The sequence below is a fragment of the Caloenas nicobarica genome, chromosome 3 (assembly GCF_036013445.1).
Source record: "Caloenas nicobarica isolate bCalNic1 chromosome 3, bCalNic1.hap1, whole genome shotgun sequence".
Taxonomy (NCBI): Eukaryota; Metazoa; Chordata; class Aves; order Columbiformes; family Columbidae; genus Caloenas; species Caloenas nicobarica.
This window is the reverse complement of record NC_088247.1, coordinates 71,026,797-71,054,415: the sequence shown is the minus strand read 5'-3', so window position 1 is coordinate 71,054,415 and position 27,619 is coordinate 71,026,797. Positions and strand designations below refer to the sequence as shown.

At 40.4% G+C, this 27,619-nt stretch overlaps 1 protein-coding gene across 5 annotated transcripts in view; it reads left to right on the top strand.

The window, feature by feature from the left end:
- UTRN (utrophin) overlaps positions 1-27,619 on the top strand; it is a 378,237-nt gene that overhangs the window by 53,387 nt on the left and 297,231 nt on the right. For all 5 annotated transcript variants that reach the window (XM_065631423.1, XM_065631424.1, XM_065631422.1 and 2 more), the window contains 3 exons: positions 9,072-9,133; positions 23,438-23,530; positions 24,941-25,018. In XM_065631423.1, coding sequence (XP_065487495.1) covers positions 9,072-9,133; positions 23,438-23,530; positions 24,941-25,018 — 233 coding nt within the window. The remainder of the gene's footprint in view (positions 1-9,071; positions 9,134-23,437; positions 23,531-24,940; positions 25,019-27,619) is intronic.

Sequence of the window (27,619 nt, the reverse complement as noted above, 5' to 3'; positions counted from 1 at the left end):
CAGTGAAGTTTGCTTAATACTTGTAAGATGGCTTGAGGCATTTGTATGAAAGTGCTAGAATACTTTTATTGCAGTGATTATAAAGTTACAACATTGTCTATACAAAAGGTAAACTATACATGTTCATTGTGTTTGGTTTTTTGGGGGGGTCTAGAAATCTTGTTCCACATGACAAAGAGTGTTATAGCTTTTTAAAAGACACTTTACTGTTCTCTTAATTTCTGAGTTAATTAGTGAGGAAAGTTTAAATTATTTACTAGTTACCTTCCATAAATGAAATATAATTGCTTGTATGCTTTTTTTTTTTTGTCTTAAGACTAGATTTCTAAATACCATCAGAGATTTAGGCAATCAAACTCTGAAAACTAGTACCCTGAGTTTGCATAACTCAACTGCTGAAGTTGCTGTGTTATGAATGTCTTATATACTGGAGTGCTAGGAAAGATTTAAATTCCATGGGGTTATAAATTCCATTTGTTTATAAATAACTCTAGTCTGTGTGCTGCTCTCACTGAAATGGCACCTATATGGTCCCTATTGAGAGGTACTTAGTTAACTTGCAGAAATATTTAAATAGCATTTATGTAAATTTAAAAATATGTTAACAGCATATACTTTTTTGAAATCTGTTGATTAATGTATTTTCATGAGGAAAGCAGGATGCTCTGATTATACTTGTCTTTCCATTTTTTTCCCCTGCAAAAACAGTCCAATTTTCATTAAGTAGTGGGAAATTTAATATAATTTTCATGTCATGAAGCTAATTAAATAGTACAGGTTGAGTGAAAAATCAATGGCTGGAGGAAGAAGAGGCCGTGAGCACAGTGCCTCCACTAAAGAAGAAATTCTAAAAAAAATAATATGTAGGTGTCTTTCTTGCTGCCTGGTGGGTGGCCAGAGTCTGCATGTGAGGTACAACCTGAAGCATACACAGCTACCTATGGCCTGTACCTTGTGTGCTGAGATGGGGTGGGACCTCGCAGTGAGAAGCCAGAGTAGTCGTGAGGAGGAGCTGGCACTGGGTCTATACTAATATATAGGAAGCCAAGCATTATTAATCTGCTTCTTAGGAAACTGGAGCCATGTAGTAATATGTAGGAGCCAGGTATTATTAGTTTACATCTCAGGAATTGGCTTCTGTTTGTGTGGGGAAAAGTTGTTGACATAGAGGGGTTTAGAGCAGGAAAGATGTTGGACTGTGGTGGAAGGAGATTTGGGACAGAGTCAGGAGAGATGGGTGGAATAACCTGGGAAGAAGTTGGGCAGCTCTGAAGATATGGATCAGGAAAGCTTTTAATATTTTGGAGTGAAAAGACAGAGAATAGAGAATAAGGAGGATTTTGGATTTGCAGACTTCGGGTTTTTGGAAAAGAAAGATAGTAAAACCTCTGGTTGAACAGAGTTGGGATAAAAAAGAGACTCTGGAATATGAAGGGGTACAAATTCATTTGGCATTGTGAATAAGATCTTTGCAGACTGCCATTGTCTTTACCTGTCTGTCACAAAGAACAAAATAATCTCTTCAGTCTGGTGGTGTTTTTAATTATATGAAATGTGACGACTTGTCCTTATTGCACATAGCAAGTCAGCCTTCTCAGCTGATACAGATTTGGAGCTCTGGCTCCAAGCATGGAATATGTTGTGTAATTGTTTCCCACATGTTGCATCTCTAATGGTACCTGCAAGAAGTTGTCTCTGCGATATTACTGGATTTCCTTATGCCACACCATGTTTGCTTTTCCAGTCAATTATGAAAACTTTTGAAAAAGCTTACTCCTATGTGTAAGGTTTTTTTTAAGGAAGTTTGCCACAGAGTATGACATAATCATATGTGGAAAACAATGTTATGTCTTTTGTACTGTGAACATTGTTTCCTGAAGATGTTCAAACAAGGTTGTTTGTGATGTCTGCCTGATTTGAAACTGTGCCATACCTAGCCAAGAGAAATACTTGCATATATACAGTTTATGGCTTGGCTTCCTTCTCTGGCCAAGCAATATTGCTTACTTGGGCCCGGGCAGGGTCTCTGACATCTGTTGTGTGTCTGCTTCTTTCTGGTATGCAGATGGGCTTTTTGTGGGGACAGGAGATTAAGTTAGATGATCACAATGATCCCTCTGACTTCATATTCTGTGAATCATGTCCACAAATGCAAGTGGACCTAATAATAGCTCTAATTTGGGAAGAGAAAAAAAAGCAGATGGCTAACACCAACTTGTGGAAAGTGATTTTGTTTTCTTTGTAACCATTCAGATATGCAAAGATCTAATCTGTGTTCATAAAAAACAAAACAAAAAAAAACCCCAAAACCCCAAACAAGCATCCCCCCAACCCGCCCAAAAAACCAAAAAAACCCAAACCAAACAAAAAAACCCCAAACCCTCAAAACAAAACAAAAACCAAACCAACCCTAAAAAATCCTAACAAACAAAATCCCAAACAAAAACAAACAAAAAACCAACAAAACCCCCCCCCAAACAAAACAAACTCTCAAACAAACAAAACCTTCCCCAAACCCGAGATGTAGTGAATCTAGTTTGCAATTCCTACCTTTTATTTGTGTCTGTAGATTTACACTTTCTTAAGTGCCCTCCTGTTTGTGTGCTTAGAAATGTCTTAATTGCCAGATTTTTGGCAGGAGTTATCAGTCTTTCTCTTTTCATGTGCCAGTTGTTGGTTGGGACCTTGGCGGGGATGGTAAGAACATCTTCCTCTCCTTGAGGGTGAAGTTTGTCTTTTAGTGTCTAGAGGGCACGTATAATCCAATCCACTCTCTGTCATCAAAGGGGTATTTGTGACGATTTTTATTTCAGTTTCTTTTTTCCACAGTGCACTTACTGACAGCTGAAACCTCTTTTTTTAACCAAAGATTTTGAAGAAACTTTTCCAGCTCCAAACTCTGGTCCATGATCACTGGCGGTTTGTGATGTATATGCCCAAATGTACGTGTATGGCGCACGCAGGCTTCCCAGGGCAGTCCTGCACTGGGAGCTGGTGCTGGTTGGTTTGACTGAATGTTAGGGAGCTGTTGGAGTGAAATGTGAGGTCCTCAGGCCCTGGTGACTTTCTGTAGCAGCCTCATGTAGGTGTCAGGACACTTTGCCCTCAGTTCTTGGTTTTGCATTGCTGTCCCATGAAAACAGCAGGTCACTGGTTGAGCAGCGTGGGCTGTCAGGCCTGGTGCTGTGGCATTATTTCTGTCTCCGAGGGCTTGCTGTTGTTCTCTCTGGTTTCCTTTTCAACATCATTCCAATGCGCTGAGACTGGCAGCGTGGCGTGTTAGATTACTTTTGCTGGGAGGTATGGCAACAGCTATTTTAATATTGCTTCAGCTGTGGGGATGCTTTCTTCTAAGTTACCAGTTGCTGGGGTTTTTTTTTAATCATGAAGCCAATACAATTTAACTTAGACCCACAGCACACTTCAGTGAGAACCAGGGGGGTCTTCATTACTTGTCTGTGGTGCCTCATTTTAGATGGTGTCTGCTGTTGGGAAACATCAGGGAGTAGATGTGCAGGCGGGTTTTAGGGGGTTTTTTTGTACCTTTTTTTTTTTTTTCTAGTAACACTTGTATTTTGTAGTTTGGTCTATACAGAGAATTTACAATTTGGGAAACTGCATTTTGTGCAGCCGTTGCTGTAGGCAGGCATCATTACTTTTTTTTTTTTTTGTTAGAGATACTATATAAGTTTTTGCTCAACTGATGAAGTCTCGTGGAAGGAGAAAGAATGAAGAAAAACTTTGTGCTACCCAGTGACTGCAGAAATTAAAAACTCAGTGTAAAGATGAAAGCTTACAAGCAAATTACTTGTTGCTGGAGCCATTCGTTCTGTTATGGTGTTGCAAGAGAAGAGGGGATCTGCAGAATAATCTTAGCTTTTGCCTTCTGTTTCTTAAAAAAACCCAACCAATCACCCAAACAAAACCAACAAAACACCAGAACACCTTCCCCCCCCCTAAAAAAGCCCAACCCAACCCAAAACCTCAGAGCTGCTGCTGATAAAGATTATTCTATGTTGATGAAGTCAAGGTCCAGTAGTCCTGATAAGCATAGTCCTGATGAGCATTAGAGGTTCTTCTGTGAGCTCTGTGGTGATAAACTCTGGTGCTTTGTGGCTTGCTTGGTTTTTTTTACCTCTTGCTAGTGGGGATAAAAACCACACCGGTTTCCATCCTCAAATTTTAGATACTTATTTTGTGTCTTTTTATATATGAATTAGCCAGACCGGGTTTGAAAAAAAAAAAATAGTTACTTTCAAAATGGTTTTTCTATCCAGAAAAACCCACATCCAAGAATACAACAGTCTTTCCACTTTTTCTGTTGATGCTGTCAGTGTTTCAGACGGGTGCTAGTCCTGGGTGGGGCAGTGTCTAAGATAGATACTCTTGCTTGCCTAGAGCTTAGGCAAAGGGATGTTTCTAACTTTGTTACATTCCAAATGTCTTAATTGAAGCCCACAGGCTAATTCCTTCTTTTATTTCTAAATTCTTTTGCTGAGAACTTAAATAATGAGGTGGGGAAGGCAAATTTAAGTCTTAAAATATGAGACAAGCCTTGGTAACTTGTGCTGAAATGGCTGGGCAATTTCTGTATTTTATTTGCCGATCTAGTCTGTACACTTCTCCAGGGCATTTTCATTGTAGTGCTGCTCTGCCAGCTGTTTTGGGTGTGATAACTTCTGTCTTTCAAAAACTAAATAACACAGTTCTGTCATGTAAGAATGCAAGGCATTTTGGAGGAATAAGAAAGCTGGCTCTCAGTATGAAGCAGAGGTTGAGTAAAGGGCAAACCACAATCCAGTGAGGCTTTTGTTTTTACCTCTATTTTTAGATCATTTAGATTCCTTGTTGCTCCTGAACATGATATGCACAAGGTAACACATTGGACTTGAACTGCAGTTTCAAAGTGCCCCAATAAAATTAAGGGACATCGTTGAGGGTGACGGGGGTACATAAGGCTATACAAGTGGCTGTTGGGGGCAGCTGAATGCCAGGGTCCAGGCTGGGCATCCGATCACAGGAGCCGGTGGTTTTGGGCGTACTCCAGTTGCATGGACATATACATCATGCTGTGTAACAGAAACAGGCTTCAGCAAACAAGCATCCCGGATAGGAAGCTTTTATTCTCTCTGTTGTCATCACAAGAGATTAATTCTGTGTCTGTGTGTTCAGGTTTCTTTTTATTTCCTCTTAAAGGAACAAACTGTTCTGACATCGGCCATTTTAAGTCTATTAAGTGACCGAAGGGCAGGCAGAGCCACACTGGCCAGAGGAAACGGTCGGTAGGTGATGAAGGAGAATTTGGTCCTGAGTCAGTCCTTGGCTTTTATTGTCAGGCTGTGGCAGTGTGAAAAGAAACACAAATGTTTTGGTGACTTGGTGAATTTGTTTCTCCCTGGGTTGTGAGTTGCTGACATTTTTAATGCCTTGTGTGAGAAGTTGACTGGCTGGAGCACCATGTGCTTTGCTTTTTTTTTTTTTGTCTGAATGTGGCTAATTTGTTATCCAAATCATAATGACAGCCTCCAGGGGTTAGCTTTACAGACTCAAAGGAATCTAAAGAAAATAAATTTGAGGGATAAAGTAACTGGCCACTGTTGTTAACAAAGCACCAGCATTCCAGTTATGAATTTCTTTCCAGGGATTTATGGCCAAAAGCTTGACATCAACCATAACTATAATGACCAATTACAAAAATCCTAGTTTCAGAGGCTTTTATAAAGGAAACATGAAAGCAGAGCCTGATGGGGCAAGTATCATCTGTGGGTTTTATAACTGAGCAGGATGTTTTGGGAAGATGGGAGTTGTGGGGGTTCTGATTCCCTTTTTAACTGAAATAGAAATGATGCTTTGATACTGATAGGGGTACATACATTCATATTCTTTCACCATTAAAGACTAAGTAAGTGAGTACTAAGTAGTTTGTGTTTGTCAAAGTCATGTGTTTTTTGGTTTGTTAGTTGTGGATGTGTACGTTCTGTGCTGTGTTGTATGCGGTGGTGGTGTGTTGTTGTTTTTTGTGGTTTTTGTTTTGTTTTGGTTTTCCCCTCCCCAGGAAACCCTCTTTTTGAAAAGAGGGAAAAGAGGCTGTTTTTTTAGTAAATGTCATGTATGCTACCACAGCAGACACAGCGGAATGAGTTACACAAACTGGACCTGAGGTCTCAGGGGAGCAAGGTCTGCTGCTGGAGGCCTGGCAAGCTGGAGCTGGCATAACGCTGAGAAGAGCTGTCACCTCTTGCCATGCCTGTGCCTGTGAAGGGGCTGAGTCCCCCAAGGCTGGGGTGTGTAGAGCTCCTAGCGCACAGGATTTGTATATCCATGACCCTTTTCTTAATTGTTGTAATCCTTTTACATAGTCAATACAACTATTTTTGGCCTTTCTTCGTGCTTTGCCTTTATCATCGTAAGGAGTAAGCATGTTAAAGGAACATGAGACTGCGAACTTTGGGGTTCTTCTTGATTCTCACAGAAGCATAAGGAAGAAAAAAGGCAGACTGAGCCTTTGGAAAGCATCCTGGTACATAAGGTATGTGCTTGGGGGTGTTGGCAGAAAAGGGGCTCAGGTTACTGAATGATATTTAAAGACCGAAGGATGTTTGAATCTCAATACATTCAATACAAATAGTATTTGCAATTAATGGAAAACATCAAGAGTTGGACAGAGCCTGGTGTTGAGTTGTGTAGAACACTAGCTTTTTGGTCCAACAGTGGCAGTTAATAATCTAGTGTATTCCTGTGTCCTAAAAAAAAAAAACCAAACCAAAAACCCCAAAAAACCAAACTTGGAGGGAAAAAATTAGAGTAAATATATTTAGTATATTTGGAGTTTAAATCTTGACCCTGTCAGTCTCCTGTGAGGTGGGTAGTTGTCACCGAGTATCCTTCTGGTAGATCCTATCTGTCTTTGGCAATGTGCTCTATTTCACTGAGGGAAAAGAGCAGGTTTAATGAGATCTTTTAGGTAATTGTATTCCCCTAGAACACCGCCATGAATTTCAACAAGATGTTTTAAGCATGACTTGCTGTTCGTGCACTGTAGGTATCTTGAAGCTCTTGCAGAAAAATGTTTTTCTGCATTGGGCCATCTTTTATTTCTGGTTGAGCTCAAGGTGTGACTGAAGAGCAGGCTGTGTTGGATCAGCTTTAGATGGCTAAGGAGAGCAGCACAGAAGGGTGAAACAATGGCTGCTGGCTGCCACGTTGCAGCAGATGTGCGCTTTTGGACATGCTGAAAGCGGGTTTTTCAGCCATAGCCTAAAAGGAGCCCAGAACTGAGGTTTTATTTTAAATCGACATGAATGTTTTCATAAAGCTTATTAAATATTTTAACTGTTGTGACAATCTTATTGGTCTCTTACCCATGTCGTGTCTTGTCTGGACTGAGCCTTAAGCCCCTATTCCTTGTTCATGTCTGTTGTGTAAAAAGCCACCTGGTCACTTGCTCCAGTGCCCCAGTAGCCTGTGGGTAGCAGGTCTGTGGCTAGATTTTAGACGTGAATGTGATCACTTTTAGGTGCATGTTGGGCAAGAAAGGGGGAATTTTGAGGTTGTATACCAAAGGAATATTCTGGTAGTCTTCTGTGACCTTTTTTTTTTTTAATAAACATCTGGGTTTTGTAGGTACAACTTCACTGTACAACAGTCTCAATCGCTGCTGTCTGAGGTGCAGTATCTTTTAAGTGGTGCCTTTTAATCATAATCTGATTTATTTTCAGACTGTATAATATTTTTTTCCTTTTCATGATTTTACAAAGTAGAACTTTTGAGTTTCAATGTAGTTTTCTTTATGGTTTCATCCCTATGCCGAGGCAGGTGGTCAGAACACCCTGGTGGTATGCTTTGTTGCGGTAAGGGTCTTGGAAAAATCAGTGCCAGCTGCCATCAAGAGGTTCTGCAAAAGAGCATCCAGGGCAGCAGAGTGCTGTGGATACCTGAAGCATATTTCTGGGCTGGTCTTTCAAGAAGCCTGTGGAGTCTTGAAGGCCTTTTGGAGGTTATGGTCTGGGCTGCAGCTGACAAACTGAGTTTGCCCAGTGGAAGGCACTGCCTGCCTTGGCTGTGGTCTGCTGCATAGATTTGTAGGTTAAAGCCTTTCACAGGCTGCATGTGTATCTTCTTGGCTGCAGCAAGCAGGCCTGAAAATCCATGGTGGGCCAAACTTCCTTTGCCTGGTATGTTGTCAGCAGCACAGGTGATGGGGCATAGTCTTGCCCTCAGCACTGCTCAGTGGAGTTACACGAGAGGTGTCCTGTGATACGGGCAGAACTGTGCTGGAGGCAGCTCAGCCTGGTTTAGTGGCACAGACTCCGTAAAATTGCAGGTGACTCCCAAATGGTTTCCTTAACCTAGGAAACAGTCTTCCCTTTGTACAGCTGGAGGCTACTGCTTCTCCCTCTGCTTTGACATGTAGGTGCTCACTTGTCCTTCTTCCTTGTCCTGGTGGGCCCTTCCAGCTGTCTCCTAGACCCTAGGTGGTGGTACTTCAATGCCACACTCGTAGGTGCTTGCCTGGCTGCTGAATCCTTCCTGCATACTGGGTGAACTTGACTGTGACTAGTCACTAATGTGGTTCCTAACCCAGGTGTGAAACCAGGCTGAGAGTGAGTGAGTGCTTCAAGGGTTGTCCCAGCAGCTTTGCTACTGCAGGTGCTGTGTATGGAAGGAAGCTCTTACCTGCATCAGAAGCTTGAATAAGGACCTCAGCAGCTTTTGGAGTCATGCATCCAGGCAAAAAAGTGTTGACAAAGTCTGATAGAAAGGCCATGTTTTCATAGGTTGTTTCTCACCAACCAGGAAGCCTATGAATTTAATGCATCATTATACTGCTCGGGAAGTGCTGAGAGGCTGATTCTAATGCAAAGGAGATTCCCAGGTTGCTAGTAAAGTTGAAACATTTGTGTGATTCTGCAAGTATTAAAGTTTTGTAGAGGTTTGAACAGCTTTATTGACAGATTAGACAAAAAAGTCACTCACTGAACTGGGATTGTGTTTAATAGCACCTGTTATGAACAATCAAAGATTAAGAAGAATGCATTTTCATTCATTGTTTTCTTATTTTCTCTCTTCAGATGAACACAATGATGTACAGAAAAAGACCTTTACAAAATGGATAAATGCTCGGTTTTCCAAGGTAATATTTGGTTTGAAAGTACTTCTTTATTTTGTTTGATTCACTGCTTAGAACAATATTGGTTAAATATACCTTGCTCTTACTCTTGTAGAATACTCTTAGTAAAATGTCAAAATGTGTAAAGAAAACAGACAAAATACTGCAATGTTTGTTCCCTTTCTGTTTCCCCATGCACATAAATATTTGATACTACATGTCTTGTTTAAGAAAAAAATGAAAGATTCTCTTTGTTAATATATTAAAATAGTTATTTGCATGATGGTGTCTGTTTGAGTTTTAGTTCTCTTACTTTATGCAGTTTATTTCTGCATGCAATTTTCTGAGGGCATTACAGCAGATTTTGAACCCTAGTCACTGTGTTTACTCTCAGTGCTGCTGAGTCAGCTTTACTCATCCAAAATTCTCTCCATGCCACCTCTCCATTGAGGCCACCTGGTGTTGCTGCTTGAGTCTTGACTGTGAAATTTTGTATAATTGTGTGCCCATTTTGAATTTTCCTCAGCTCTCATGCTGTACGTTTTTTGTTTTAATTCTCTTTACTGATTTGAAACTTACTGAGGATCTTGTTTTGTGTTTTGGGGTGAGAAAGGAGGTGGCGGTTGCTTTGGGATGCTACTTAGAGCCTACTTATTATGCTGTTCTGTTGAAAGTGAAAAATGACACTTTGCCCAGGAGCATGGTGACTGTGGGAAGTTTCCCTACCTTATGGTTTGAATGTGTGAAGGAACCTGGACTCAGAGAAAACTCGGGGGTTTTTTTTCTAGCCAGTATGGTGCTGCAAGTGGGAGAACAACTAGTTTGTACCCTGCTAATGAAAAGGGACACGCTTGTGAAATCCTGAAAGTAGACATAAATATAGAAGGAAGGGAGTGTGTGTGTGTATGGGCGTAGTGTTGGTGTTGGTTTGTTTTTCTTTTTAAATAAAGTGATGACAGTGCTGTAGCAATGAATGGCTGCCTCTGGAGTGCTGCCCTTCTGAAGTTCTTGGTCAGCAATGTAAGAAATTTTTACCTTCCTTCCCTTCCTGTGCAACAGGACACTGGGCAATGCAAGGCTTGTGGCCTCGGTTGATTCACTTTGGCTTAGGTTTGTTTTGGCTGGAAGCTGATATCCTGCACTCTTCATCCAATACATTCTTGGCTGGTTTGTGCTTTGGGGAGGAGTGTGTATTATATGAACTGGTTGCTCTATGCTCTGATTTTGACTGCTGACCAGAGGAAAGATGGTACTGCAGGAGGAGGAGTAGGCAGGGCAGGATCATGTAAGGAGTGAGAATGTGGTGAAAAGGAAGGCCTGTTTGCATAGACTTATCCTGGCATAATGATGGCACGAACACGGAAATGACAGTGATACTGAGAATGTGCTGTGTGACTTGTTTGTACGTGTTATGGGCATTGTATTGAAATAGATTAAATTGTTTTCAGTCTTTATACTTGTACGCCCATGGATATATTTTATAAAGTGGCTTTTCCTTTTATACTATGTATTCAGACAGATCCTACTTAGATCCTGGGTTTCCCTGCCACAGGGTATGGTCAGATACTTGTTGGATTTGAAGTAACTCAGATTTCATGGCCCATTACACCACCCAAAGCTATGAAAACCATGTTAATGATTAAAGAGACTTGTATAAAAGGACATATTCCCAACTACTGCATGTCCAGTTCAGGCTTGAGCATGGCTACTGTGCCATGACAAGATGCAGATTTATGAAGACTGGCATGTTCAGATTGCAAGGAAATTGCTGGTGTTAAGTAGAAATTACCTCATGTAAGAAAGTCTAGTTTCAACAGTGCCTTGAAAATATAAAGAGATTGATTTCAGTCTTATTGAATTTTTTGCATTTACCAAGTAATTTGGCTTGTTGAAAATTCTTTTTCTGTGAACTATATTGATTCAGCTGCTTAGTACGATAGAGAGATTTTTAGAGCCTGGGTTAATGCAATCTGACTTACATTGCAGAAAACAAAATGGTAACCGAGGAATTTTGTATGGAATTGCAAAGTTCATCTAAGAATTTTGCTTGTACTTCCACTTTAATTATATTGCAGTTGCCCTTCATTTAAACACATAAATAAAAAGGAAGCAGTTGAGCCTCTATAAACTAGTTTGGCATAAACCCCCAAAATTGTAAAATTGCAATTGCAGTATGTACTCAAAATCACTGAACTTGATTTAAATCAATTTAATAGGGCTTTACAAAGGATCTAGAAAGAGAACAATGTCTTTCCCTTTTCTCATCAGAGAATAGGTAGATGAACGGAACACAGTATCTCAAGGATGCTGTGTGGTACCCACATCTGCTTTGGGCACCTATTCAATGAGCTATAAGTTCTCGCTGTAGTCCACAGTACAGCAACTTGCATTTGTGCTCTTCATTTGAACTGTGCTAGAACTAAATGCATCTTATTTGCACGTATTTTTTTGAAATGAAGACACAAGCACATTTAAAGAGAGTCGAGTCTTAAGGTCAATAAATGTACTCAGCCAAGCCTCAGTGCGTGCTGTAGAAATCTTTTCCTTAGCAGAGCAATCTGCACTACAGCTCACAAGCCTATGGTGGTTGTGTAGTAAGGATATTTTGTGAAAATTAAAGGGAATAAAAATTATTAGATAAATAGTCTATTTTACCAAGCTTTAACCAATAGGGAAGTTTGCATTCAAATAAATATTGATACTGAGCGTTTCAGCATGTCTTTATATTACACCATGTGATATTTTCCCTTGTTGAATTTTTTTTCCATTGCTCTGTCCAGTCTAATTCCAAGAGTAAGATTTAGCTGTTTCCCTGTGATATAGCCCACTAATTAAAGCGTCTAGTTGCATGGATAATGTATGCCCTTCAAACTTTGTACAATTGTGCATTCTATCCTTTTTTTGTTTTTATCCCTTTGTCCCTTTCTATCCTATTTTCATTAATACGTACTACTTTATAAGTAGTAATGGATATATTTTTGGAACACCTTTCTGCAATGCAAGAGTACTATCATCTGTGTTTGCACCCACTACAAATAAATATCAGAAGTAGCTCCTATTTTGAGTGCCCAATCTGAGACTTGGTTAGATTATCCGGAGGATTTGGCATTTCTGTAATATCTTCATGTAAACCAGAGCTCTTGTTGAGTCTTATGACAGAGCTCAGAGGATTGACCTCTTCTGCAAACTCAAGCAAATAATCTAAAATATCTAGCTGGTTTTCAGATGGCGTTTGATCAGCACAGAGAAGAGGCTTCAAGAAGATTATGCCGCTTTCAGCCAGGACTGGGTTTAGTGATCCAAGAAAATCTCTTCATCTGGCACACAGTGATTACCTGTAAAATTGTGCTTTAAATGATTTTGGTTAGTTATAGGGGAACTCTTGGCTAAAAGCAGGGCTTGAATTCAGGTCCACAGGGTAACTTACTGCTCCATTAACCATATATTATTTGTTACACATAGGTAAAAGGGGACTGAACAAAAAAATGGCAATCCCCCTTAGTTTTGACTTTTCCAAACTTCTAAATAGTTTTAATCTGTATCTATTTTTTGCACGGCACATCAGCAGACTTGACACTTCTAGATCATCATACAGACCTGTGACACTGCAGCTGATAATTACATAGCCTAATAGCTCGAGACTCGCACTCACAACTCTACAAGGTTTCTAGAAAATTTGATAGGCATGTTGAGGGATTCAGGAGTTTTGTGTCCCACTTTAGTGCCTGCAAGTACAGCTTTTTCTGCCATGTTTTGTTTACTTTCTTTACTCCTACTTTCTGACCCCGTTTGTTTTCCTACCTCACTTACTGTTACACCCTCTCATGTCAGAAAGCTTGCTTGCCCAGCAAATCCCAGCGCATCTGGACTTCTGATCGCCCTACCTATTTTGTTCCCACTTCCTTGTCACTTAGTTGCTTACCCAGCAAGACCCAATTTTTCTTGTTATAGCTTCAGACCTGTTCTGTCTGTCCTTCTTTTCCCCTTTTCCCACTCTACATCTCCTCACCTTCCCAGCCCTTACAAGATTTGATGCTTCTGTGGTTGGTCCTATTTTTGCACCTCTCTTTGTCTAAGCCATTCTAGTCCTCTCTAAGCTGTCCTTGCTCCCTCTTTATGTCCTTACAGGAGTCATGCATTGCTGGCTTTCGTGTTCCCATTTTCTAAGGTAGTTTTCCAGGTTTGCTTTCAGATTGGTTACTCTCCTTCCGCTATTCCTGAACTTGGCAGGTAGGAGACAGAGTCAGCACAAGAAACATGATGCCTGAACTCTTAATTTAGCCACATGGAGTCAGATCTGTCACAACCCATCAGAGCTTAGTGCTGTCACTCTAGTGGAAGTTCATAGATCCAACATGGGCAAACTGAGCCTCTTCCTTTTCCCCAAAGAATCATGTCTTAATTACATTTGGGAAGTTTTCCCACAGAGATGGCAAAAACACTTTATTGCTGGGAAGGTTGTGCTCTGCAAAAAGAACATAAAACCCCTGAAATGTTTCTGGTATTTGGTGAAAATGAGACTAAATTTCCCCACCCTCCCAGTCATAAGTCTTGGGTATGGATGGCTGTTGAATGGAGCCAGCTGGGATCTTTGTTCGAAGGTGTCGGGAACTGTAGTCAAAGCCCTTGCATGCATGAGAGCTGCGCCACCATTCCCGTTTTGTCATGTACTCCCGTATCTTTCCAATCCAAGCTCTCAATTTCATTCTTCTTATATACAGAAGCCTTGTGCAGTGTTATTTCTGCATTTGCAGCATTCTTGTTGCATCTATTTCTGTGATCCTGATCCTCCAGGTCCTGTGCTAGTGCCCTGACCAGCAGCTGCAGAACTGGCAGGACTTGGAGCTCAGACCTGCCAGTGTGAGTAAAGCCAGACCACCCATGCTTTTACAGCATCTTAAGCTTGCTCCTGCTCTGCAGCCTTCCCAAATGCATTTCAGTGTAGGGTTAAAGAGCAAAGAAGAGGCTGAGGTGCAGCTTGGGAGCAGACTGTGTCCTCCAGGGCTTGAGCTCCAGGCTAGAAAGCAAGTGCTCAGTGCTGGGGCTCCTGGTGGGTCCCCTCCCCTGGAAGGACAGCAAATAAAGATGAGAGAAGACAGGGCAGCAGGCAAACTGGTGAGCTGTACTTGGAGTGCTTTGTGGTGTGTTAGCCTTATATGCATCTTAAAATTAAAGAAGTTCCTCTCTCATTATACCAAGCATTAATTAATTTGCTAACTGCAAAGTCTTCTCTAGTTTTCTGGGTGATGTGCTGTATAGATCTCTTCCACTACTTTTGCTCCTTAGTTTCCTCCTTTCCTCTAAGGGTTTTACCATAATAGTAAATATCAGACGCCATATTTCTAAAGACATTTTGCTGCTTCACTGCTGACTCTTAGCAAACATGATAAATCTTTTTTAAAGACAAAAGCATACCTATTCAAGATAATTAATTTCACATGACCCGAGATACCTGAGGCAAAAGACATTTCAGAAGGGATTTTTTTTGGGAAGGAGAATGATGGAGTTTAATGTATTAGGCATGCAAGAAGAGAGATCAAAAAGATTGATTAGGTAATTTTATCTGTCCAAGGAGATATCACCTGAGATGGCCTGTAGTCTTTTTTTTTTTTCACTTCAGTTTTTGTGATGCAAACAAGGAAATACTTGACTGCTGGTAAAATATTTTTGAGTCTAATTGCTCCTACTGTTTTCCACTGCTGAATTAAACTGTAAAATGTAACTTCAGTTAAAGATAGCCAAAGCTTATAAAAAATTTGGCCTTAATCTGAGGAACAACCTGGGTGGAAAAACTGGCCTTGAAAAATTCAATTTTTAGTCTACTATTTTTTCTTAACTGGATCACTTAGTCCCTCCTTCAGCGAAGAGGTCAAATAAGATGTGAATTAACCAAGATGCAGGAAAAGAAATATTTTCTTTTCTAATAGGTTATGAGATACGTTAAGGATGACTAATTTATAGCTTAAAAGCAATAATGCATAGCAGTTTACAGTCTCTCCCAGGTTTAGCTACAGTGTGAGAGTTGTGAGTTTTTTGCCTTCCTCTCAACTGCTACTGTTTTCTGCTCTAAGAACAAGGTATGGGCAGCATCTCTGTTGCTGGACTTCAAAGCTTGTTAAAGTAATGTGGATTGTAATTACTGCTAATTTTGGTTAGGGCTTTACGATAGTTTGATTCATGGTCTCGGTTATCCTCTCAGTTGTTGGAGTGTTTGTGAGGCACTGAAGCAAACCTGTTCCTTTACCCGTTAATCACTAATGAACACAATAGTCAACCTAGTCAGCAAGAAATTTTTCTTAAGTAACCAAGTTACAATCTGAAGTTAGCTGGTTTAAGAAAAGGAAAAAAAAAAAAAGAGAGAGAGAAAAAAAATATATAACCTTCCAGTCTTAACAGGAGAAAAACCTGACAGTTTTAAGCAGTATGATCGCAACTGCCTTGCCTGGTAATGATACGTAATGAGGCTTAATTGCAAGCAGAGGTTAGTACTGTTGCATTAAACACATTATAATAATGTAGGCTTAAGTAAATGCAATGTAAATACACTGGGGAGAAAAAAAGACCCCTTGAGAGTTGCTCGTGCCTTATGTTTGTTTCGCTGCCTTGCTAGGTCTAATATTTGCTTTTATATGTTTTTCTTCCTTCTATCATGTTGTCAGTCAAGTATTTCAGGTGTTCTGTGGATTAAGCTATGTTTAGCTTTTCAGCTTTGCTTCTACTTAAACTCATGTCTGTCACCTGATCGAATCAAACTTTCTGGCATATTTCAGTAATGAGTCTTATTTTTTTTCCACTGTTAGTCTGGAGTTTTAAGTAGCTATTTAGTTTCTGGTAATTATTTTACTTTTGAAGTACTAGTAGTGATATCTAATTTGGTTTATATGGTGTTTTCCTCTTGTGGTTCTAACTTTTTTTTTTTTATTTGGTATTTAAATTCATAGTTTTAGTAGTAGTGTCATGTAGCGATGCCACAACTACTAAGGCATATCTAGCATAGAGTAGAGCTTGCGTAACTAAAATACATCTGTCACAATATAGCTAGTATTTATGTATGCTCTCCTAAAACTCCTGCATGCCAGTGGAAGGAGAATGGAAAAAAAAGTACCATGTTTTAATAAAAATACTCCTGTAAACAATGACTATGGTCTTAAATTAGAAACTGGCAGGATTATTTGTTGACATAGTTGTTTACTTTCTGAAATGACCTTTTTGCTTTCTGAATTGTTTCCCACATTGAGTTCCCGTGTACTGGCCTCATGATGTAGCAGCACTTAACATGTTTTGTACTCTGTGTTGGTCATGATAAAGTGTAGTTCTTACTCCTTGTGTTTGTAATTGAGTTTAAACTAAGTATGTGGTTACCATGAGTTCCCTATGAATATTCTTGAATGTTACAAATGGTTTATGTTCTAGTTTAAGTGCCCAACTTGATCAATATTTCCCCTCTTTTCAGGAAAATGGGGAAAGGGTTCTTTGCAGCTCTGCTACTATTTTGACCTATTTACTGAGCATCTTATTTTTAACCAACAGGTGACTATTTGTGATATCTAATAATTAACAAAAGACAACTCTGACCTTCATATAAGTGACACTGGAAGATCAGAAGGATCTGATGGAAAACCAAGATTTACTGCTTCCTCTATCCTTTCAGGGTGTTTTGATGTTTCTGAGGTAGCAGATGATCTAAATTGCAGCTAGGACTTTTCCCAGCAGTGCTCTGAGCAGCCAGACCTTGTCTGCTACATTCCCTCGGTGGCTGGTAAAGGTCATATGTATGCTTTTACAAGATGTGTTACTTCCCTGGTGACAACCAGTGTCCATTTCTGTGAAACTGAGAGGACCTTTCATCCTCGTTTCAGTGTCATCACTAAGAGGTCTGAATCAGTATCAATAAGGAGGATGTGAAATGGAGGTGGCTTGTCTCTTACTCCCAAATATCTTTGGCATTCATTTATTGGAAGTTAGGTCTAATAATGTACCTTCAATAGTTATTGATTTAAAGAACATGTGAACTCTCTGCTGTGGGTAACTGATATAACATGTTTCTAGTTAAGTAACTAGATAGACATTAAAACTTTTTGTTAACTTTGCATATAATTTCGTGAGCAATATACAAAGAGAATAAATACCTGTGATAAAATGATAAAGAATAGCTTGTTTTTTTTAAAAAAAGAGGCTTTGTCTTACTGAGAATTTGTGACTCCCTTCAATTGTACCTTGGCTCAATTTGATACAGTTCCCCATTAGTAATAAAGGGTTATTCTACTGTAAAATATATTCAAGGAAGATTGCTGCCTTGCAGCTGTGTGTGGCTTCAGTAGAACAAACTGTAAATGTTGATGGCTGGTCTTTATACTGTTGGTAGCATTGGATGACTCAAAAAAATATCTGGTCCGGATTTCATTTATATCTTCCTCTATTTCCTGGGAACACTTTCTGGCAAGGAGGGTGGATGATTTCTGCACAGTCATGTTGGCTGGCCTGGATGACCCTTCTTTGCAAGTAATCCTAGATGCACATAAGGAAGTGTAAGTCACCCTCTTAAACCTGATCCAGGTGGAGGGGTTGGGAGGCAGCCAGCAGGCGTGAGAGTGGCGGCTGCTGCTGTGGGAGGGAGATCCCTGTGCATGGGCTCACCTTCCCAAATGGTGCTGCTGTCTCACTGGAACATGCAAAGCCAATGCCTGTAGTGACTGGTCTTGCTACATATGGCCAGCATCTGGTCTCCAGTGCAAAGATCATTCAGAAACTGCTGCCTCTGTTGCTCCATGAGAGATGAATCAACAGAAAAAGTGTTTTCTGCTGTGGATAACTAACACAAGTTGTTCTTTGTCCCTTCCCTCCCCTACTCATGTTAGCACAAAGTCTGGCACCAAAATGTTTGTGGGGATAAATGTAACATGGTGGATTGGATGTGGTTCTGGTCCTTGTGCATGACCCCCATGGTGGATAACAAATCAGTCACCACGCAAAGTTCACAGGAGCACAGGCAGGTCTGGCCTCAGCCTATGTACTGCCTCCAGCTTTTATTTCTCTTTCTCTTGCTCTGCCTTCCTTTCCCTTTCCTCTTCCCCTTTTCTTATGCCTGTTCCAATGTATCAGCTCCTTTCCTTCTGTCAGTGCCAGTTTAAAGCATTGGGGAACCAACATGACCTCTTCCTAAGTTAAGTCTAATTATGGTTTTTGTCTGTCTTATCAAACCCTTGCCACTACTACAGCAACTCTGTGTGCAGCTCTGCTGGCAAAGCCCTCTTGGGCAGGCTGAGGGAAAGAGTTTTCTGCCAGTGCTTTTTTGCTGTTGCAGCAAACATAAGCAAAGCTGAGGCAAAACTACCGTCTGTTAACTGATAAAAGTGTTCAGCAAAGGGGATGTGAGTCTTTTACACCTTGAACCAGCACAGTTCTCCTGGTACACAGTGTGCCCCTCCCTGTCCTTTATATTATCTTTGTAGTATAAGCTGGACCCTAATTTTGTCTTTGAGAAAGGACCCATTATCTGCTTCATATTTGTACAGTGCTTAGCACAAGGTAGGCTGCTCTTTAAGTATTTGCCACTGCAGCTGTGACCAGCCATTTGCCCTTGCTGAAGGGCTCAGTGTGGTTTGTCACTGTCACTCTTATAAGGCAAATACTTAAATTTCTTCATCCATTATGCTCAGTGATGAATGGCTTCTCCTTATGGGATGTAGTGGAGGCTGAACTTCAGTTTTTAAGTATGTAGAAAGTGAGTAAAATATTGTGGGTTCTGAAAAGGAGAAATTTAGGTTGGCTGAGCGTACTGCATATCAGGCAGGACTCTACAGAGAGAGATGCTTTTTATGTGCAGATCTGTTTGCTTATTTGTGTATCTGTGCATACAGACTTCTTCAGAAGGTCAGATTGCTTTCTGGACGTTAAGAGTGAGAGGGTGGGTGTGGGCAAGGTTGGCGGGGAAAGCAAACTGCAGATCCCCATGCCTTACCCTGTAAGGTGGGACAGGACTTCTGCCCTCCCTCAGGACTCCCACTGCAGCACACCAGTCTGCCCCAGAACAGCACTGGTCCCAGCACTGCCAGTTCTACCCAGTGTGGCTCAGGGCAGTGCTGTCCATACAGGGCCTGTCAGGTGCCACACAGTTGGTCACAGCCAGGGCTTGGGGTGGTCCTGGCCCAGCTGGTTTGGATTAGACTCTGTCCATAGAAGCACAGGTCCAGCTTTAGTGGTTGTTGCTGTGTCTCCCAGATTGCCTCTCTACTGCCACAGCAGCCTCCCCAGTAGGCTCAGTAGTGGGTCCTACATGCAAAGACATGGGGCTCTGCATCTGTTTTCTCATGAGGAGATGGCGGTGATGGCAGCAGCCTGGCCTGGCTCTGGGCTGGCCTGTGCCTGGTGCAGGAGGGCATGCAGAGCTGTCCTGCCAGCGTTGCCCCAGAACTCTTCCTTGTCTTTTCATGGGGAAGGAATGTAGGGGACCATCCCTTGGGCTGCCATTTTATAAAACTCTTTTTCAGGTGTTTTCTAAGGTTAATAAACTTTGCAGGTCATACAGCTGTCAGAAGCCGGGATACATAGCTGATCTTTCTGAAGAGAGAAAGTAAAAGACCTCCTGAAACACAGCATGTTGCTATCTAACTGCATCCCAGGAAAGCCGGGCAGCATCCAGCTGCACTGTGCACTGGCAGATGGAGCAGTGATGTTCCTGGTTTCAGATCATGTGGCTTGGGATAGCACATCATTCATGCAAGTGTGTGTCCAGGTGTGAGGAAAATGCCTGAGTGGGAGGAGGCAGCGTGAGCAGAGGAGGGTGCAGCACACACACAGTCTCTGTTCCCATTGCGACAGCAATGCTGTGGGCTGGCTCTGTGCCCTGATGTGAGAGCCAGGGCTGCCTGGGTGGCCGCTGCCACCAGGTGCCTGCATGTCCCTCAGGTGGGCGTGGGAAGACGGAGGAGCAAGTTTCCAGCCTTCCTGACAGGTGTGCAGCAGTGGAGGTGGTGATGGGCTTGGTGGGGTGGGTGCTGCAGCCCTTTCTTAGCCAACTTCAGTCACCCTGCATGTGCAGAAGTGCTTCCTTCCCACAGAGAATGTTTTGCTAGACTTCAGTAAGTACAGAGGCTTCACATGTTGCTGCGTGTCTGTTTTGAGACTAGTAGATACTTTAATAAACCAGGAAAGAGTAGCTCAGATTGCAGAAATAATTTAATACTCTTCTGCTGACTCTTTAAACTGGCAGCAAGATGTGGTGCTCTGATGGCCAGTGAAATGGAAAAACCATTCTGCTGAGAAAGAAAATCTGAATTATTTCCACCATCACAGCAGAGCACATTGCATGGGACTGGAACGTACTGTAACGCATTGCAATGAATGACTGCAAGCAGGAAGTCATTCAGCTTTTTTTTGTGCATGTGAAGTTAAGGGATGGGAAACAGAGAAAATAGGCTCTATGCTCTCGATACCCTTGTTGCATTGTATTAAGTGAGACATCTTTCTGCTTTTTCAGCAGATCTAAGTCCCTTTAAAACAAAACAAAACAAAAAACAACAAACCAAACCAAAACAAAAGCAACAAAACAAACTTCTAGACCTAAGGCAACAAATTTATTGAGGTCATACAGCTATAACATTCTCAGTTTTGGCATTATCAGTCTGTTATACATGTATGCATGGTTTTAGTTATGATTATAATTAATTATATAACTATAATTATATAATTATAAAGGCCTTATTTCTGTAAGGCCTTTGACACTGTCTCCCACAACATCTACTAATTTGGAGAGAGAAAGGTTTGAGGAATGGACTGTTAGATCACAGAATCACAGAATGTTAGGGATGGATATGGAATTGGGTGGATGGCTGAATCCAAAGAGTTGCAGTTAACTCCTCAGTGTCCAAATGGAGATGAGTAACAAGTGGTGTCCCTTGGGAGTCTGTATTGTGACCTATAGTGTTCAATATCTTCATCAATGACATGGGGCAGGTTCGAGTGCACCCTCAGTAAGTTTGCAGATAACACCATGCTGAGTAGTGCAGTTGATTTGGAAGAGGCAAAGGACGCCATCCAGAAGGACCTTGGCAGGCATGGGGAGTTGACCCATGTGAACCTCATGAAGTTCAGCAAGGCCAAGTGCAAGGTCCTGCATCTGCATCAGGGCAATCCCCAATATCAGTACAGACCGGGGGATGAGTGGATTGAGAGCAGCCCTGCAAAGAAGGACTTGGGGATATCGGTGGTTGAAAATTCGGACTTGAGCTGGCAAGATGTTCTTGTAGCCCAGAAAGCCAACCGTGTCTTGGGCTGCATAAAAAGAAGGGTGGCCAGCAGACTGAGGGAGGTGATTCTGTCCCTCTGCTCTGGTGAGAGCCCATGCTTCAATGGCTAGCAGGTGTTTTCTTTCACAATGAGTGTTTTAATTGTATTGCTCCCAGTAAGACCTCTGTTAGCTGCTTTTCTGGACACATGAACAATTTCCTTATGCCCTTACCAACATACTTTTAATATCTTCCTTGTGGTGATGAGAACCAAATTTGAAGCAAATTTTGCTGGCATCTGGGGTAATTGCACTGTGGGTCATCTTCTCTTATGCACCATAAACTGTAGAAGAGGTTTCCCAGCCTCTACTCTTGGATATTCCTGTTCTCCCACTTCAGCACTCTTTAAAGCTTTGGTTAACTTGCTACACAGCAGAGTAGCATCTGAATAATCTGTGAAAATTGCAGACACTAGGAAAAAATACTTGTCCCTTACTGTGCTAGGAAGGATATAGTTGAGCTCAGGAAGTGGCAATATGTGATGGCAGAATGTTATCAAATGCTGATATTTAATAAGTACTCCTGTCTGCTGTTGGTCTGTCAGCTACCTATGAATACTTTTCTACACCCTTTACCTAAGTATGTGTCAACGTATGGATATACACATTTTGAAGCATGACTTGTACAAGTAATTGGAGAATAAATAAGTCAGAAAAATTCATTGCAAAGCTAATTTAATATCAGCCACTGGGGCTAGCATCTGTATATTTTAAGTGACCATAGTTATATGAGATGATTCTTGCCACTGTTTAGCTGGTTGATACTATGAGTTACATTTAGGTATGTTTCTGTACAGGAGATTAAAATATCGCCCTGCAGCTATTCAACTCTGATTTCTTGTGAATACTTTTAGTAGTATCAAACCTAATTAAAGCAGATGTTTGAGAAAAGCCCTTATGAAATTTGGGGAAAAAACCAGGTATTTGCCAGAAAATCAGGTTCAGTGGGCAGTTCGGCGCTCTCTGATTTGTTAGCCAGCAGCTGTCAAAGCAAGAGGAGGTAAGTGAAGGTAGACGAGATCCATGTCAGCTAATTCATGTCATGTATGATAGGCCTTTGACAGCCTTCTTTCTGAAGAACAATGTTATAAAGCCAAGGTGATAGAAAATTGCAATATTGGAGTTTTAGGTACTTTTAAGAAAATATTTTTCTTCTCAAATTGGCACTTCATAGGGACACTGAAAGCAGTAGCTTAATTGATCTGGCAGCCAGCAGAGGAATATTACAAAGCAAATGTACTCACTTAGTTGCTGGCTGCTTGTGTCTTTTCCCCCTGCCCTGTAACACTTTCCCACATTAATTTTCTTAGGGTCCAAGAAGAAATAAGATTAAAAGGGAGGGTGGAAGAATTTAACATGATTTTTCTGTCATCTACCACAATTCTTGTACATGGTCCCTCCACCCTCAAAGAAAATGAGTATTAGAAATGTATGATTTCGAATAGCTCTGAGTTTCGCATTTTGCTTATTTTTCAAGGTAGAAAAAAAATGATTAATTTGTTTTAATACATATTACACCTTTTGATCTACTGGTCTGTGTAGAAGAGTGGCAACTCCTTACACAGGGCAGAATTTCCTTTTGTTTTGCCTTTCAAAATCTAAGAAAATTTGTCCCAATAGCTTCTTTCTGAAAAGCCTCAGTTTCTTCCTTCTTTAGATGCAGCCAGACCAAAACATTCTTTCTCAAATGACTCCTCTAACTTGCCACGTTTTTTTCTTTGCTATCTTAATGTGTTGATGCGTGTAGCCTAACATGAGCCAGGATGCTCTGATTTGGTTTCTCACTACTAGGCTGCTGATGCAGAGAACCAGAGAGATGGGAAGAAAAAAACAAACAAACAAACAAAACCCCCAAAACCAAAAACCAACAACACTGAAGGACAGAAAGGTGCCTTCCTGATCATTCTAATGGTCCCCTAGCTTTTACTTGCTACATTCAGTACCAAATAACAGTGAATTGCAAGATAAAAAGGAAAGAGTACCTTGTTCAGAGAGGTTCTGCTTAAACACTATTTTTATTACTGCTTTTGTTTCTTTTGCAGAGTGGGAAGCCCCCAGTTAAGGACATGTTCACAGATCTGAAAGATGGAAGGAAGCTTTTGGACCTTTTGGAGGGTCTGATAGGGAAACCTCTGGTAAGAGAAATGTGTATGAGCCATACTCCCATTTATTAAAAAACTCCAAACCAACAAATAAACAAAACACACAAACACCAAACTGTGGGATGTGGGTTTTTTTAAATTTTATTTTAAAACCTATTTTGCTTGTAATGTGTGCTTGCTCTCTACATTTCCAGTGAAATTCCCATGAACTCCACTTACGGGATAAAAGGTCAGGCTGAAGTTAGCTGTGTGACCTTCTCTTGAAGGTTACCATACTGTTTAGCAAAGTATGTAAAACGAGTGGTGTTATTCACATGGTGTATATTTTTAATAGAGATCTTTTAGAGGTCTGCATCTGGATGATCTGGAAAAGCATCCTTTAGCAAGATAACTGTAGCCTTTTTCTAATAAGGTCATGAAAGATCCCTTAAAAAAATAGGAAGAAAAAAGACAATGGCTAGTAGGCAGTACAAAAAATCTGCATCTCCATTGAAAAATCCTTTGTGATCTACAGATAGGAAAGGGCTGAAAACTACTTAAGTCTTCTTGAGGAAAATGTGCATGTGGCTGAAAACTCTTCCCCTGCTAACACTGATGCCTCTTCAGGAAGTTACATGAGGCATGTAACAGGTAAAACCCGTGCCATCACTTGGGATTAAATTCTTGATTTTGCTACTTACCATAAGTTTGAAATTCGTTTATTGACCTTACAGAGAACCTTCAGCCATTTAAAATTTCACTTTGCAAGCTTGTCAGACGCACTTCACTAGTACTTCCAATGATTTGTGGTCTGATTTGAAGTATACTGAAGACAATAGTTTTTTGGTTTCTAATTCTCTTGATTACCATGTTCCAAGTTCAGCTCCTTGCTCATGCAGTATGATCATGTTCTGTCACAGGAGTTAAATTGTGGTTATTAAAAGCAAATGGAGTAGCAGGTATTGTCAAGAGTTGTAGTGTTTATTACTGCCCTCCCCCCGATATTAAAAGGAAGGCAAAGTCAGGAAGCGTAACTTCTTTCCAGTGTGCAAAGATTTAGCAGGCTTTTGGTGCCAGAAAAACAAATTGCTGCTTGTTCCTTGTTGGGAGCCAAAAAATTTCAACTACTCTGGCAAACGTTCAAAACTCTCAGATTTTCCCCAGGAACTCCCACTTTGCTGTTGCTTTGCCAGTTTATAATTCTGCAGATGCTGGGAATAAAAATTCTGGTCTTACCGAAGATGACGTTTTGAATCCAAGGCTTGTGTGCCTTGGATTGAGGAATAATGTTCTGACCAGTTTTCATTTTGAAATTGTTGTGGATGTTCTTGTTTGGTTTTTATTCCTACTTAAAAAAAACTAGAGAAAATTAAGACATATTTCCTGTTGTGTGCCCTATCATTTATTTTGTTTCGTTAGTCAAGTTAATTCCAATATGAACAGATTGTAACTTTTTATTTTCAGCCTAAAGAACGAGGTTCCACACGAGTACATGCCTTAAATAACGTCAACAGAGTACTGCAAGTCTTGCATCAGAACAATGTGAGCATGTTTTTCCACAACTTTTTGATAGCCTCTTTTATTTACTCCTGTTTGTAAATGAGTTCAAAATGCAGAGAATAAAGATTTTTGGTACCTAAAATGAGAATTTGGTGAGATGTTCTCAAATGTTTTCAGTTTTCCTTGTCTAGTGTAGAATGTCAGTGTCTGATGTAGAATTTCACAATTTTGTGAAATCTTAAAATGCTAACTTAATTGTATTAACTAAATTGTGTTTTGGTGATGTGTTTGGGTCTCAAAACAAAGATAACTTTAAGCTCTGCTATGCATAGTTTATCAACCTGGCAGAAGAAAAAACTAATTTCCAGTGATGATGTGTAACTTGTGCAAAAATCCATAAGGGTATGGCAGGTTTTATGCCTCTGTGCTTTTTGTGTTCTACTCTCAAAATCCAGGAGGATCTTTCCATTGACATCTGTCAGCTCTGTGTCAAAACTGTACTGAGTATTTGTAATTTGGATCTTTGGTAACTGATCAGAAGAACAAACAAAATTACACAAATCCTCCTTTAAAAATATGAGAATAGTAATTGTTTTATTTTGTTTTTGTTTTTACTACCTAGAAGCCAGTAATGACGTGATTTTATTTTTCCCCTGAAGAACAATTCCTGAAAAGCATACTCTCCATAGTTAGAATTTCTATTTGTGAATGTCAGGGCACTAAAATAATGAGAACATTCTGGCAATAAAATTCATCCAATGCAAAAAGGCACCAACATATTTGTGTAAAATGCTGGTTGAAGAGTGATATGAACATACTGTACAATACTGCAATTTCCCTTCCATGTTGGTGGACTAGTGTCATATTTCTAGGTAGTAGCCCAAGTTAGTGGTGGGTTGTCTGTCTTCTTTGACATACTGTAAATATTAACTTTTTTTTCTAAGGATAAGTAATGAGTCTTTCCACCTTGAAATTGATTTATTTTATGAAGATAATAAATTAAATAATATTAAATTACAATAATTAATTAGTTCTTCCTTAAGATGACAGGGTCTGGGTTTCTAGAAGTGAACAGCTGGTGTTAGCTGAAGGTTGTTAAGGTCATGTATATGATTTATACCTACCGCTTAACTTTGTTAGAAAGTGTGTTTTTGTTAAGATGAGGGGAAAAAGCATCCACTGAGAAGCAGTTGCGTTCTGTTGCATGAGAGTTTGTAGGCTGTACAATATTAATAGTTTGCAAAATAATTTATAAGTGTTTAAATATATATTGCAAGGATCAGACATACTTAGGGTGTAGATGTTCAAGTGATCCTGTGAACTTCATCCTTCTGATGAGCAGAATGGTTCTAAGTAATGAATTTCACCTTTTTTTGATTTGTGGACCAAGTTTAAAAAATACTAATTTAAAAAATCCCCTGGAACTCATTCCACGTAGTCAATATCTGTCCACTGCCAGTAGTACTGTCTGCTGCCAACTTTCCTTTATTGATTATCTTCACTTAAGTCTCATTCAACTCACCATCGCAGTGGATTGCTGGTTGCATCCTGCAAAGCATTGGTTTAATTCAGAATCGTTAAAATACAAAAATGACCATGTGGAGTATTTTCCTTTATGTGTAGTGTAGGTGGCAAGACAAATATATTATTTATTATTATTATTGATGTGCAATTAGAAAATGTGAAGTGAGTGTTTGTTACCCATTCTCAGGAGAGTTTTTCTTCTGTTACAGGTGAAAAAAGCTCTTGCAATGTAATTGTTTTATTTTTCTGCCCTTGACCTTTAGTCTTACTCTTTACTCCTTGTGTTATAGAGTGCTTTCCAGTGCATTGTTTAATGATCCACACTGGTGATTCTTTTGGCGTGTTTTTTCCTACTTAATTTACAATTATCTTAGAATATATGCCCAGTATTTGCAAAGAGTATTGCTGTAAGATTCTGTTGCAGCTGCTGTAAAAACTGGGAGATGACAATCCACAAATCCACAAGCTTCCTTAGTACTTTGAAGTGTAATTTTGTGGTTCCATGTTAATTTTGCAAAACAGTTTTGATATGATTCTCCTAACCAAGAGACCTATGGGGAGCTGAAAATTGTCAAGATGATATCTGAAAGCAATGAGGTTATAAGAACATTTAGCAGAATTAAAACTATTCATGATTGTGTGATAAGAGCAAAAATATTCATGGAATACCATTAGATTTTTTTATATTAGTAGTAGCCTAAAAAAAGAAGAAGCAGGTTTGTTCTTGTCTATTCTGCCATTGTAGGCTATGCCCACTGACAGCCAGAGCCTGGGCTGCATTACTGCCCTGTGACTGTCCATATAGTTTAATTGCTAGCCAGCTCTATGGTGCAGGTTTTGTCTCTGTGACCAGCTCTGATCCCTAACAATGCTCAGATACAGTTCTCAGAGTCAGTGTAAGCTGGGAGGTGTTTCTGGTAGGCACCGTGGATGCCACTGTTTTGGAGCAGGGTGAGAAAGTGGGGAAAAGCTTCCCCATGGAGGTGAAATTCCCTGTGCCACCTGCCCCTGGGGCTGGAGGCTGCTCCTGGCTCAGGTTATTTACAAGAATGAAGCCCAACCATCTGCCCTGTGTGGGAATGTGTTGCAGCTACATGTGTACATACACACAGGGAGGTC